At 40.2% G+C, this 15,287-nt stretch overlaps 1 protein-coding gene across 5 annotated transcripts in view; it reads right to left on the bottom strand.

Annotated features, from left to right (window-relative positions):
- The window catches only part of LOC134355567 (zinc finger protein 76-like), a 101,531-nt gene that overhangs the window by 37,996 nt on the left and 48,248 nt on the right, over positions 1-15,287 (bottom strand). For 4 of the 5 annotated variants that reach the window (XM_063065610.1, XM_063065611.1, XM_063065609.1 and 1 more), the window contains exons 5-7: positions 13,470-13,669; positions 11,660-11,734; positions 9,398-9,514 (exon numbers count right to left, since the gene is read on the bottom strand). In XM_063065610.1, the coding sequence (XP_062921680.1) occupies positions 9,398-9,514; positions 11,660-11,734; positions 13,470-13,669 (392 nt within the window). The remainder of the gene's footprint in view (positions 1-9,397; positions 9,515-11,659; positions 11,735-13,469; positions 13,670-15,287) is intronic. The other variant, XM_063065613.1, reaches the window with a different exon arrangement.

Consider the following 15,287-nt stretch of genomic DNA (forward strand, 5'->3'; position numbering starts at 1 on the left):
CTCATTCCTTTCATAACTTACAAAGATAAGCAAAGAGAATCACAGGTTATGTGGTTGGTGTCGGAAAGTGGCACTGAGAAAAAGGATTAGCTATGACCCATTTGAGTATCACAGCAGGCACGGGGACAACCTGTTACCATTTGTTTTTCTTGCATTCTAAGTGCAGAAAAACTATATGCACAGTTAATAATGTTCTCCATTAGATAGTAATGACCTCTTGTTTCATGCTTTTAAGACAGGGGTAGGCAACCTAGGCAAAGGTATTTTGACTGGCCAGTGAGCAAGTATTGAGATACTATGCTTATCCGGCCCACGAGCGATTTTTTTTCCCCCTTATTCTGTGTGTTTCACGCGACCACACTGATGGACATGCATGGCGTCTTGTTACACCGGCCCCAGGTTCTGTTTTGTTCCAAACCAAACACTGGTACACTATATACGAATGACGGGAAGGCAGCCTACCTTATTAATATGTATTAGATACTCTCCGTGCACACGCAGGTTTTCAGATGGGATCGTTCAAATTTATAAACAGAAACAGCGTCACTGTGTTTTAACAAGAAATCCACGCTAAATATCCAGATATTTACATATGATACGATACTTGTTCAATAACTCGTGTTTCGAAATAAAATCAAAGAAGAAAAATTCCGATGGCAATGGATGCAAAACGCAGGAAGGTAGACGCTGAGTGCCGAAAAAGCAGTGAAAATGAAGAAAGTACTCGTGCCAGCTACGAACTCTCAAAACGGATTGCAGAAAGATGAAGCCTTTTACAAATGGAGAGTTTGTCAAAGAATGTTTACTGGCAGTGGTGGATATTGTTTGTCCTGAAAAGAAATCTTTATTTGCATCTATCAGCCTGTCAACAAGAACAATCACATGGCCAGTTGAAGAAATGTCAGCAGATGTTAAAAGTTGTTTAAGGGATGCCTGCAACGAATTGCATTTTTTTTCAATTGTGCTTGATGAGAGTACAGACTTGAGAGACACTGCTCAACTTGCAGTGTTTGTGTGAGGAGTGACCTCAACTTTTCACATTTTTGAAGAGTTTATTCAATTAATTCCTATGAAGGACACAGTTACTGGAACAGACACTTTTGAAGCTTTGTTGAAAATGATGTCAGAAATGAAACTTAATGTGTCGAAGCTAATTGGCATCACAACTGATGGGGGACCAGCAATGGTGGGACAGAAAAACTAAACTGAGTTCTTTGATTACTAATTGGCGTCCTTGGTTAAGCACAAATGATTTTCTAGCATGTGTTATTCATTAAATTGAAGCAAAACATAACTAGATGTATTTAAATGGATAATTTCCATATTTCAAGATTTTTATGGCACTTATCTGGCCCACCGTCCACTCATTAATACGCGATCCAGCCCACAGAGGCAAAAAGGTTGCCGACCCCTGTTTTAAGATAATCTCATGGTACATTTCAAGTGGTGTGAATGTTAAGTTCAAACACATATCTAATTCATTTATCAACTGTAACTCCAGGCTCCTGTGTTAATTTCAATTCCCCACATTGTAATTTACACTAGAAAATAAAGTCAAATGAAAAGTTGAAAGAAGAACTTTGTACCATTTGTTTATTCAAGCCATACTTGCCTTTATTTCTGATCAAGCCTAAACTCAACTGAAACAGGCAGAAGCAGTAAAGGCTTAAGTGGGATCTCTGGATCTTGTTAAATCCAGGGAAGTTCCATGGACTCATGAGCTTTGTGTATGCGGTGCCATTGTGAAATGGATATTTAAATAATCCTTGCATGTCCCACTCTTTCTCTCAGCAATTCATATTCCATTATTATTTTGCAAAGTGATTAAAACCACAAGTAACTCATATAATTTTATGTATTGAGGTCAGACTATTAATAAGTATTTTATAACCACTCAGCAGCTCAAAAAAGGTGATAGAGTTAATTATGTTGGTAATGTTATGTTACATTACACTGTAATATTATCAGTCCCAACCATTCAGCTAATTAGCAGAACTACATTTGCATTTCCCCTGATATGAATCTTAAAAAAACTGATCATCTTAACTTAATCTTTTAGATTTTGACATTTTCAGCTCTCACTCTACAAGTCCTTTCCTCTAGATTTTCATTTATTTATAAAATGTTGAATCCCCAAGGTTTCTCCATTCTGATGGAACATCATCAACTTGAAACATAAACTTTGTTTCTCTTTGCATGGATGCTGCCTTCTGAGCATTTCCAACGTGGTCTGTCTTAAAATCAGAGCTTCAACAGATGCATCAACTACAACAATATTGTCAAAATCAAGGGCAGGTAGGTTTTAATAAATTACTAACTGAGCAAGGATAGTTATAATTATTAAATTTGTTCTTACATTATGAAAAGTTAGATGTTTAAAATTATTATTCTAAATAAAATTGACCTTTCTTTGACCTTTTGAATCACATAATTCCATTGATAGTTTTGTAAAATAATAACAAAATGATATATAGTAAAGAATCGTCAAGCATTAATGGAATCAATAGAATAATTATAACAGAAATGGAGAATGCAGAGAGAACTGATGCAATAGATGGCCTATAAAATCAGATTTTCATTCTGTTGTATATTCAAATGAAGAGAGGACTGTTGCAATCTTGTCCTTCCGGTAAGTAGGTGAGTAAAACTGCACACAATACTACAAATTAGGTCTCATCTACATCTTACACAACTTCAACATAACATCCCATTTCCTGTACTCAGTACTTTGATTTATGAAGGCCAACGTGCCAAAAGCTTTCTTTACAACCCTGTCCACCTGTGCAGCCACTTTCAATACATTATGGACTTGTAGTCCCAGATTCCTTTGTTCTACTACACTTTTCAGTGCCCTTCTGCTCAATGTGTAAGACCTACCCTGGTGCACCCTTCCAAAGTGCAACACCTCACACTTGTCTGCATTAAATTCCATCTGCCATTTCTCAACCCATTTTTCCAGCTGATCCAGGTCCTGCTGCAAGCCCTGACAGTCTTCTTCACTGTCCACTACACCCCCAATCTTGATGTCGCCTGCAAATTTAGTTAACCACATTAACATCCAAGTAGTTGATATAGATGACAAACAGCAATGGACCAGCACCGATCCCTGCCACACTCCATTAGTCACAGGCCTCCAGTCAGAGAGGCAATCATCTACTACCACTCTCTGGCTTCTCTCACAAAGCCAATGACTAACTCAATTTATTACCTCACCTTGAATGCAAAGCAACTGAACCTTCTTGACCAACCTCCCATGCAGGACCTCGTTCAGTGCCTTGCTGAAGTCCATGCAGACATCAGAACATAACAACATGAGAAACGGGAGCAGGAGTAGGCCATCTGGCCTGTCGAGCCTGCTCCACCATTCAATAAAATCATGACTGATCTGACCATGGACTCATCTCCACCTAACTGCCTATCTCCATAGCCCTTAATTCCCCTACTATGCAAAGATCTATCCAACCTTGTCTTAAGTATATTTCACTTTGCCAGACAACATCCACTGCCTCAAATTTCCTGGTAACATTCTCAAAAAAAAGTCTATAAGATTGGTCAGACACAACCTACCATGCACAAAGTCATGCTGACTATCCCTAATCAGTCCATGTCTATCCAGATACTCATATATCCAGTCCCTTAGAATACATTCCAATAACTTTACCGCTACTGATATCAGGCTCACTGGTTTATCTTTAGAGCCTTTCTTTTTTTTTTAATATAATTTTTATTGAGTTTTCAAAAATACATGAAAAGATAGTATCTACCCTCCCCCCTCCCCCCCATATAAAGTCCTACCTAAAAAGAAAAAAAGAAAAAGAGAGCCGCCTGGGTATTGGAAGGTTTCCACATGCTCCATGGAATTCAAAATAAAATTGGTATACTTATTCATTACTTTCCCCAAGGGACTAAGATCTTTATCGGAGCACTTAAATATGTCATCCTATCTTTTGTAAATAAAGGCGCCAAATATTCAAAAATGTTACATATTTATCTCTTAAATTATAAGTAATTTATTTTTTGTGGTGTAATATATAATTGGTGTAAAAAGTTATATTATACTAATCTAAGTCGAACATTTATTGTGTTTGTCATACTGTCAAGACACAGTCTTGACCAATTTGTTTCATCAATATTAATATTCAGATCTGTTTCCCATTCTTGTTTTGACTTAAAAATTGCTACTCCCCACTACAACAACACTACCCACCCAATCTCTCTTTAATTTCTGATATTGTTTCTGTTAAATGTGTTTCCTGTAAAAAGGCTGAATCTATCTTCATTTTCTTAATATGTGTTAAGATTCTTTTTCTTTTCACTAGTCCATTAAGCCCATTAACATTAAAACTCAAAAAATTCAATAAATTAGTCATTATTTTTAACAAAGTTACTCCAATCTAAAACATTTCTTAACTTCTCAACTCTCATAGTTCCTTGGGGAATCTCTTTGAACTTCACCATGTTGCTATGCGTTCCCCCCCCCGCAATCATCCAGGCAAAAAGAAAAAAAAAGAGATAAATGAGATATAAAAAAAAGAAAAAACAAAATACCCCCCCACTAATGTTGTGAATGAAAGGATACACAACACTTACCCCCCTCCATTTTGCGGGTCATGGCTAGAGCCACGCTTGCACACATGATTAGCGTAGCAATTGATCAGTGCTTCTTCCAGCTCCCCCGCAACAAAAAAATTATATATATATATATAAAAAATTAATGTTACTATTCCCAACCAGTATTCCTCAAATTTTAACCTTACTTCCCCTCCCTCATATAATTAGTAATATATTTATATATTCATCCGCCTTCAAAAATCCAACAAGTCCATTCTTTGACCCAGTCTTCTTCTTCAATCCATCTCGCTCCCCTGGTTTTGTTCTTGTACCTGGTGAATATTCAGAGAGTCTTGCACAAACTGCTCCGCTTTCCGGTAATCATCAAAAAATCTTTTTTCTCCACCAGTCAAAAAAATCTTCAAGGTTGCAGGGTAACGCAATATAAAATGATAACCGTGATCCCATAGGAATTTTTTTCACTGGATTAAATTTCTTCCTTCTCTTCAAAAGTTCATAACTTATGTCAGGATAGAGAAAAATCTTGTTCCCTTGAATCATCAATGGTCCTTTTCTATTCTTGGCAGCTTGGGCAGCTGCCTGTAGAATCCTTTCCTTGTCTTGAAATCTTAAGAATTTTATTAAAATTGCTCGTGGATATTGGTCATCTTGTGGTTTTGGTCTTAGAGCTCTATGTGCCCGCTCAATTTCAATTAATCGGCCCTCCTCTTTCATTTGCAAAACTTCCGGGATCCATCTTTGAAAAAATTTTATTGGATTTCCTCCCTCCATACCTTCTTTAAGACCAACAATTTTAATATTATTACGTCTACTAAAATTTTCCAACATGTCCACTTTCTCCAAGAGTCGATTTCTTTCCGTGTTCCAGACAAGCAAATCATTTTCTGTTTTTTCCACTCTATCATTAATATGCTTCATTTTTCTTTCCATCTCCTGAAGCTTCTTATCCATTTTATCCTGTCTTTTCATAGCTTTATTATAGCACATCTTCATGTCTGTAAGCTCTACTCTTACTTTTCTTACTTCAGCCGTTAATTGCAATAAAGCCTCTCTTATGTCTCCATCATCTCCTTTAGTTCCAATTCCTTCCAGTTCTTCTCTTCTTCATCTATATTCTCTGCGGTATCCGATTCTGACTCTGAGTCACTTTCAGTTGCAGTGGCTGTCGGTTCTTGTAGTTTGAGTTGTATCGATTTGCGCATGCGTTCTTCTTTGCACATGCGCATTTCCGGCACCTTCTTCCGAGACACCGCTACTGCCGCCATTGCTCCCTGTTCTCCGGCGGAGATAGAACACATCTCCTCCAAAAGAGATCTAACCTGAGTCCGAGGCTCCATCGCTGCAGTAGGCCCTTTTTTCTTCCCATCTCGCGGCGGCTTCGCAACAACAGACTTCTTCTGTTGCGGTTTAGGAGGCATATCGTAAAGTAGTCTTGCAAAGTTATAAATAGTTTTCGGAAAGTATTTATTAACTTTGTTTTGTTTAAACGGTACTTTGCTAATTTTTTACGGGAGAGCTGGATTTACACGTCTCAATCCCACGCTATCACGTGACGCCCACGAGCCTTTCTTAAACAGAAGCACAACATTAGCTATCCTCCACTCCTCCAGTACCTCACCTGTCACTAAGGATGATTTAAGTACTTCTGCTAGGGCCCCTGCAATTTCTTCACTTGCCTCCCTCAGGGTCAGAGAGAACACCTGGTCAGGCCCTGGGGAATCGTCCACCCTGATTTGCCACAAGACAACAAACACCTTTTCCTCTGTAATCTGCATAGGGTCCTTGACCTTGCTGCTGCTTTGCCTCACTTCTACAGACTCTGTGCCTAAGTCCTGAGTAAATACAGATAAAAAATATCTATTTAAGATCGCCCCCCCCCATCTCTTTTGGCTCCATGCATAGATTACCATTCTGATCTTCCAGAGAACCAATTTTGTCCCTTGCAATCCCTTTACTCTTACCATTTCTGTAGAAGTTCTTAGGATCTCCTTTACCTTGTCTGATGGGGTAACCTCATGCCTTCTTTTAGCCATCCCCGATTTCTTTCACGTGTTCTCTTGCATTTCTGATACCCCATAAGTACCTCATTTGTTCCTACCTGCCTATACCTGCTACGCACCTCCTTTTTTTTCTTAACCAGGAAATCAATATTATTCGAAAACCAGTTAACTGTTATCCTTGCCTTTTATTCTGATAGACACATACAAGCTTTGTACTTTCAAAATTTCACTTTTGATGTCCTCCCACTTACCGAGTACACTCTGCCAAAAAACAGCCTGTCCCAATCCACACTTCTTGGATATTTTCTGATTCTCCAGTTTAGAATCTCAACCTGCAGACCAGACCTACCTTTTTACATCATTACTTTCAAACTCATGGCATTGTGATCACTTGTTGCAAAGTGTTCCCCTACACAAACTTCTGTCTCCAGCCTGTCTCATTCCCTAATAGCAGATTAAGTATCACACATTGGGACTCTACATATTGATTAAGGAAACTTATCTGAACACATTTGACAAACTCGATCGCATCTAGTCTTTTTACAGAATGGAAGTCCCATTCAAATGTGGAAGTTAAAATCACTACTATAACACATTATGCTTCTTGCAAAAGTCTGCGATCTCTTTACAAATTTGTTCCTCTATATCACCTCACCTCCTACTTTAATTCCTCCTGCTCTGTCACAATGGAACCCCGGAACAATGGAATATTCAGCTGCCTCTCTTGCACCATGTCTCACTAATGGCTACAATATCATAATTCCAGGTGCTGATCCATGCCATGAGTTCATCTTCCTTTCTTACGATACTTTATACTTCTTCAATTGAAATATACGCAGCTCAGGGCATTATCCACACCATGTTCAACCTTTTGATTCCTGAGTTTGTCTAAGGTCTTAACAACATCTGCCTCCACAACCTTTCCACTAACTGTTCTGGTGGTCTGGTTCCCATCCCCCTGCAACTCTAGTTTAAACCCCACAGTGCAGCACTAGTAAACCTTTCCACTAGGATATTAGTCCCCTTCCAGTTCAGGTGTGAACCATCTCTTCAGTAGAGGTCCCATTAACCTGGAAGAGAGCCCAATGATCCACACATCTTATGCCCACCTTCTAACACCACTCCTTAGCCACATGTTAAACTGTACAATCTTCATAATTCTGGCCTTGCTAGCACATGGCAATGGTAGCAATCCTGAGATTACAACCCTGGAGGTCCTGCCCTTTAACTTAGCACTTAACTCCCTGAACTCCCTTTACAGAACCTTGTCACTCTTCCTTCCTACTAGGTCATTGGTACCTACATGGATTGTGACCTCTGGCTGCTCACCCCCCATCTTAAGAATGTTGAGGACTTGATCCGAGATGTCCGGGACCCTGGCACCCTGGAGGCAATATATCATCCAGGAATTTTGTTCTTGTCCACAAAACCTGCTTTCTGATTCCCTATCTAATGAATCTCCTATCACCACAGCTCACCTCTTCTACCCTTCTGAGTCACAGGGTCAGACTCCGTGCCAGAGACCTGACCGCTGTGACTTTCCCCTACTACGTCATCCCACCTAATAGTATCCAAAGATTTATACCTGTTGTTGAGGGGGGTGGCCACAGGGGTACTCTGCACTGGCTGTTTAACTCCTTTCCCCTTCCTGATTGTCACCCAGTTTCCTGTGTCCTGCATCTTGGGTGTAACTATCTCTCCATGTCCTATCACCACCTCAGTCTCCTGAATGATCAGCAGTTTACCCAGTTCCAGTTCCAGTTCCTTAACATGGAGTATTAGAAGCTGCAGCTGGTTGCACTTCTTGCAGGTGTAGTCATCAGGGATACTGGAGGACTCCCTACTTCCCACATCCACTATACTGCCTGGCATCCCTACTGCTCTAACAGACAAATATAATGAAGAAAATAATAGATACATTTAAAAAAATCTACCTGCCATTTTTCACCTTCTTTCGCTCAAGCCTCTCCTCACTGAAGCCTTAAAATCCCCACTCAAACACTGAAACTCCCGCGAAGCACTGCTTTTTAACACACATTCACCAGCCCGAATGAGTTGCTTCTCTCGTTCCCGATCTCTGATTGGCCACTGTTCAAATGCAACAACTCCCGCGAAGCACTGCTTTTTAATGCACACTAGCCAAACTCTCGTTCGCGATCTCTGATTGGCCGCCATTCGAACACAACAACTCCCGCGAAGCACTGCTTTTTAATCCACACTAGCCAAACTCTCGTTCGCGATCTCTGATTGGCCGCCATTCGAACACAACAACTCCCGCGAAGCACTGATTTTTAATCCACACTAGCCAAACTCTCGTTCGCGATCTCTGATTGGCCACCATTCGAACACAACAACTCCCGCGAAGCACTGATTTTTAATCCACACTAGCCAAACTCTCGTTCGTGATCTCTGATTGGCCGCCATTCGAACACAACAACTCCCGCGAAGCACTGATTTTTAATGCACACTAGCCAACCTGAATGAGTCACTCCTCTCGTTCCCAATCTCTGATTGGACACTGTTTGAACACATCTCCCGCGAAGCACTGATTTTTAATGCACACTAGCCAAACTCTCGTTCGCGATCTCTGATTACCGCTGTTCGAATGCCTGTAAACATGTTAGAGGCTAATCTCAATGAGATTGCTAATTAGGGTCTGTTATATTATATTCTATCAGTCAAACTCAGATCTCAAAGATTAAGAGAAATTGCACTGCTCTTGTTTTTTAGTAAATATCTGCTAAATTTAAATATGTACATAAATGAATGGGTGAAGGGTAAGCACTCTCCAGAAGTAAGACCATGAACATAAGACGTGTCTTTACCTTTAAATGATGTGCAGTTGTGTAGAGCCGCCCACAGCCCTCAAACCCACAGCGGAATGCCTTCTCCCCTACTTGCTGGCCTTTTGCACTGACTCGAACTTCACCATCAATCACCAGCTGTTTAGGAATAAGAAGGGGGAAAAGTATTTTTAAATTTATTAAATCAATTTCTAAAGAACAGCACCCATGCATACCTGGACTTTCATGAGAGATTAAGCTAAAAAAATATTATAAATGTTTAAAAAGTACAAATCATTTCAAGAATTAGTTTTCATGCTTGCTGTTTTGGGAGATTTCTCAAGATACTAGAATCTATGCATACAGTATAATCGTAGATTTGATGTGAGAGAGGCTGTTAAGCAATAACTATGACACAGCATACACTTAAAAACTCAAAATGAAAATGTTCTCATAATTTCTCCTGCATTGATGATAAATATCTCAGCAGTTCAATTTATGCAGATTACTTGGAGAAGCAGCAAAAGAACGTATTAGCAGCAAGGGCAGATGCTTAAATTAATTAAGTTGCTCTAATTTCTCTGTCAATTGTACTTGTATGTGCAGCAGACATTGATGCCAGATTTCCCCCATAAGAATAAACAAATAAAACTAACAGTCAAAGAAATTTGTGCATGGTAGGTCATGTCTAACCAATCTTATAGAGTTGTTCAAGGAAGTTACCAGGAAAGTGGATGAAGGTAAGGTATCTACATGGACTTTCATGGGACGTTGGTCAAGAAGGTTCAGTCACTCAGCATTCAAGATGGATTAGACATTAGCTTTGTGGCGAAGCCAGAAAATGGTGGTAGATGGTTGCCTTTCTGACAGGAGGCCTGTGACTAGTGGTGTACCACAGGGATCAGTGCTGGGTCCGTTATTGCTTGTCACCTATATCAATGGTCTGAATGGTAATGTGGTTAACTGGATCAGCAAATTTGCAGATGACACCAGTACTGGGGGTATAGTGAACAGCAAAGAAGGCTGTCATGGCTTGCAGAGGAATCTGTGTCAGCTGGAAAAATGAGTTGAAAAAATGGCAGAAGGAATTAAATGCAGACAAACACTTCAGTAGGACAAATGAGGGTAGGTCTTACACAGTGTATGGTAGAGCAGTGACGAGTGTGGATCTGGAAATACAGGTCCATAATTCACTGAATGGGGCATCACAGGTAGATAGGGTCATAAAGAAAACTTATGGTACATTGACCTTCATAAATCAATGTACTGAGTACAGGAGAAGCTGTACAAGATGCTGGTGAGGCCTAATTTGGAGTATTGTGTGCAGTTTTGGTCACCTACCTGCAGGAAAGATGTAAATAAGGTTGAAAGAGTACAGAGAAAATTTACAAGGATGTTGCCAGGTCTGGAGGACCTGAGTTATAAGGAAAGATTGAATAGGTTAGGACTTTATTCCTTAGAACATAGAAGATTGAGAGGAGATTTGATAGAGGCATAAAAAATTAGGAGGGGTATAGATGGGGGGGATGCAAGCAGGCTTTTCCCACTGAGGTTGGGGGGAACCACAACCAGGGGTCGTGGGTTAAGGGTAAAAGGTGAAAAGTTTAAAGGGAACATAAGAGGAAACTTCTTCACACAGAGGGTGGAATGAGCTGTCAGCACAAATGGTGCATGTGAGCTCGATTTCAACGTTTAAGCGGTTTGGAAAGGTACGTGGATGGGAGGGGTATGGAGGGCTGTGGTCCCTGGGCAGGTCAATGGGAGCAGATAGTTTAAATGGTTCGGCATGAACTAGAGAGGCTGAAGGGCCTGTACAGTACTGTACTTCTCTACGTCTCTGTGACAAAAAATAATATTTTGTAAATACTGCGCTGTACTGTACTTCTCTATGTCTCTATGACAATAAATAATATTTTGCAAATACCGTGCTGTACTTCTCTACGTCTCTATGACAGTAAATAATATTTTGTAAAGACTGTGCTGTACTTCTCTACGTCTCTGTGACACAAAATAATATTTTGTAAAGACTGTGCTGTACTTCTCTATGTCTCTATGACACTAAATAAGACTGAAGGTGCCTTGATATTGCAGATAAACCTTCAATCAAAATTACATCTCAACTCCCAGCAAGTAGTTAATGGAACATTCAACTGCCATTAGCATGTTACAATACCCACTGCAAAATACTTGTTTTGTTAAAACTATGTCAAAAAGTTGTGCCTTTATTACATGTTTGGATATTACCCACGAAGTCTCCCACTGGCAGTTCATTGATGCATATTTAAAAGCATAATAAAGTAATACCTGCATAGGTTTGTCCTTTTTCGTATCAGAGGGCAGTCCAGTGGTACTGCTGACTCCTTCATCTTCCTCAGACACCTGATAAAATAGATGTATATAACTACTGCCACAGAACCTGAAGGGGAACTAATATCCTTGCTCGAGCTATTGGGGAGGGTTTAAATTAACTTGGCAGGGTGGTGGGAACCACAGTGATAGGGCTGAGCATGGGGCAGTTGGTATACCAGTAGATGCAGTGTGTAAGATTGTGAGGAAGGACAGGCAGATGATAGGGCAAAATTGCACTCAGTGGGATGAGCTGAAGTGTAATATCGGGGCAAAATCGAAAAGGATGATGAATACAGGACTGAAGGCAGTATCCGGATAAGGTGGATGATCTTGAGGCGCAGTTAGAGATTGGTAGGTATGACGTTGTGGACACCTCTGAGCCACGGCTGAAAAACAATCAAAGGTATAGACTATTTTCTAAAGAGGGCAGAAAATTCAGAAAGCAGAGGTGCAAAGCGACTTGGGAGACTTCCTGCAAAATTTCTTAAAGATTAAATTGCAGGTTAGGTCAATGATAAAGAAGGCAAATGCAATGTTAGCATTAACTTAAAGAAAAGTAGAATATAAAAGCAAGGATGTAATGCTGAGGCAGTTTTGGGTCCCTTATCTAAGAAATGATGTGCTGGCACTGGAGAGGGTCCAGAGGAGATTCACAAGAATGATTCCAGAACAATAGGTTTAATGGACGAGGAGCGTTTAATGGCTCTGGGCCTGTACCCCCTAGAGTTTAGAAGAATGAGAGGCAGATCTTATTGAAACCTATTGAATATTGAAAGACCTAGATAAGAGTGGATGTGGAGAGGATGTATCCTATTGTGGGGGAGACTAGAACCAGAGGGCACAGCCTCAGAACAGAGGGACATTTATTCAGAACAAAGATGAAGAGGAATTTCTTTAGCCAGAGGGTAGTGAATCTGTGGACTTCATTGCCACAGACAGCTGGAGGCCAAATTATTCTGTATATTTGAAGTGGAAGTTACATGTTCTTGATTAGTCAGTGCATCAAAGGTTACGGGGAGAAGGCAAGAGAATGGGGTTGAGAGGGAATAATAAACCAGCCATGATGGATTGATGGAGCAGACTTGAATAGCTTAATTCTGCTCCTATGTCTTATGGTCTTTATTGCAAAAGGGCCAAGAATTTGTTATATAGACCTCGATGCTACACTTGGTACTGGCCTCAAAAGAAAGTAAGCCATTCACAAATGACCTGATGTATGAATTTCCCCATCTACATGTTCAGCAACTTTGAAATTATTCAGCTTGCTTTGCAGCCAAAGCATACTGACAAATTTTCACAGAGACAAACCAGGAAATAAGAATACAACTTTTAGTAATCATTAAGATGTTTTTGAGAACCTGGAACATGAACATGTGATAAGATACAAGCTGAAAATGTCTGAAGCAAATATTAAGATATTAAAATTATACTTTGAAATATTTATCTAAAGGAGTTATACATGAAACAAAAACAATTTAGATTGGCCTGCTGCGTTCACCAGCAACTTTGATGTGTGTTGCTTGAATTTCCAGCATCTGCAGAATTCCTGTTGTTTAGATTCTTAAAGCCAATTTCTTTAAAACTGTAGGTGTTTGAACCTATGGAATTTACCCCTTTCTATGAAGTATGGTCAGTTAGTCACCACGATGTAAATATTGACTTCCAGCAGAATTGGTTTGCATGTCTGAAGACTGATGAGTTACAGTGAGGGAGCAAGTTTTTAATTGAAGATGCCAAAGAGTACTGCAGCTCACAAAAGGCATACCTTGTTGGCGTAATGTTCAAGAGCACTGATGGTCTGATGATCAACGGCGTCATCTGTTGTTGCGTGCAGAGCTTCCAAACCTGCTTCTGTCTGCACCGCCAAGATGGTGTTGGGACCTTGCATGGAGACTGGGTGATGAATAAAAGCTGTTGTGCCATCCTCTAGTTGTACTGCTTGTACTGCATCTGGGTCAAAGTCATCTGCGGAGGAAAATGTAGCAGTAGTCACGATATATCAATTACCAGGTTTGCAACTGCATTTGTGTATCTGTGGTATGTACAACCACCTCACAGGCAAGCACAAAAACATGACATCCAATAAAATCCAAAAATGAACCATTATTGGTGGTTATATTTATCTGCAACCATGATGTAGCAACCTCAGTCCAATGATTTGGATTTTTTCCTAGATTCAGTACCACTAGTTTAGGATCAACTTATGTAATATACAGAGTTATTCCGCAGTTCTGGACATAGCTGAGCTCATTACAGAAACGGCTTCCCTTCTATGGACTCTGTCTACACTTCTTGCTGCCTCAGTAAAGCAACAACCAGCGTAATAAAAGAACACACTCACCATGGATATTCCCCCTTTCACCTCTTCCACTGGGCAGAAGATACAAGAGCCTGAAAGCATGTGGCACCAGGCCCAAGATCAGCTGTTATCAGACTCTTAAACAGACCCCTTTATGATAAGATGGACTTTTGACCTCACAATCTACCTTGTTATGATCTTGTACTTTATTGCTTACCTGCAGTGCAGTTTCTCTGTAGTTTTTACATTTTATTCCGCATTGTTATTGTTTTATCTTGTTCTAGATCAATGCTCTGTATAATGATTTGATCTGTATGAACAATACACAAGACAAGCTTTTCATTGTACCTTGCTACATGTGACAATAATAAACCAATACCAATAGCTAGAAGTTCAGTTAGCACCAGGGGTGCAGCGCTAGCCGGAGCGCACTGGAGCATGTCCTGCACCTCTTTAAGAAAAAAGCTGAAATAAACAAGCTAATTAATTAGGTGCCGCCTAGGGTGATTTGAGTATCTCAGAAACTGCTGATCTCCTGGGATTGTTACTCACAACGGACTCTGGAGTTTACAAAGAATGGTGCCCAAAACAAAAAAAATCCAGCAAGTGGATTTATCAAGATGTTTTTGCTCACAGAACAGCCACTCGCTGGATGTTTTTTGTTTTTGGCACCATTCTTTGTAAACTCCAGAGTCTGTTGTTCATAAAAATCCCAGGAGATCAGCAGTTTCTGCAATACTCAAATCACCCTGGACGGCACCTAATTAATTAGCTTGTTTATTTCTGCTTTTTCCTTAAAGAGGTGCTGGACGCGCTCCGGCTAGCACTGCACCCCTGGTTAGCACAACAGATTGCAGCACCAGCGATCACCAATCAGGGTTTAATTCTCACTGCTGATTATAAGGAGTTGTGGACCATGTGAGTTTCCTGCCACATTCCAAAGATATATGGTTGGGGTGAGTGAGTTGAGGGCATGCTATTTTGGCTTCTGAAGCGTGGCATCACTTGTGGGCTGCCTTCAACACAATCCCGGTGTCTTGATTTGATTCAAATAATACATTTTTACATGTACATCAAAACACTGTATGTTTTGATGTACTGTACGTGTACCAAATAAAGCTAATCTTTGCTTTACTCTTCCTTGCTTCACAAGGTGTTTTTCACCTGGTTCACCATTCACTCATTCAACTCATTCAGCTCTTCACTTCATCCCTCCTCCTTCAGGTCTCATCTATCCCTTGTGTTTCTCTTTCCCCTTCCCCCAACTTTTAAATCTACTCCTCA

Source organism: Mobula hypostoma, chromosome 13, assembly GCF_963921235.1.
Source record: "Mobula hypostoma chromosome 13, sMobHyp1.1, whole genome shotgun sequence".
Taxonomy (NCBI): Eukaryota; Metazoa; Chordata; class Chondrichthyes; order Myliobatiformes; family Myliobatidae; genus Mobula; species Mobula hypostoma.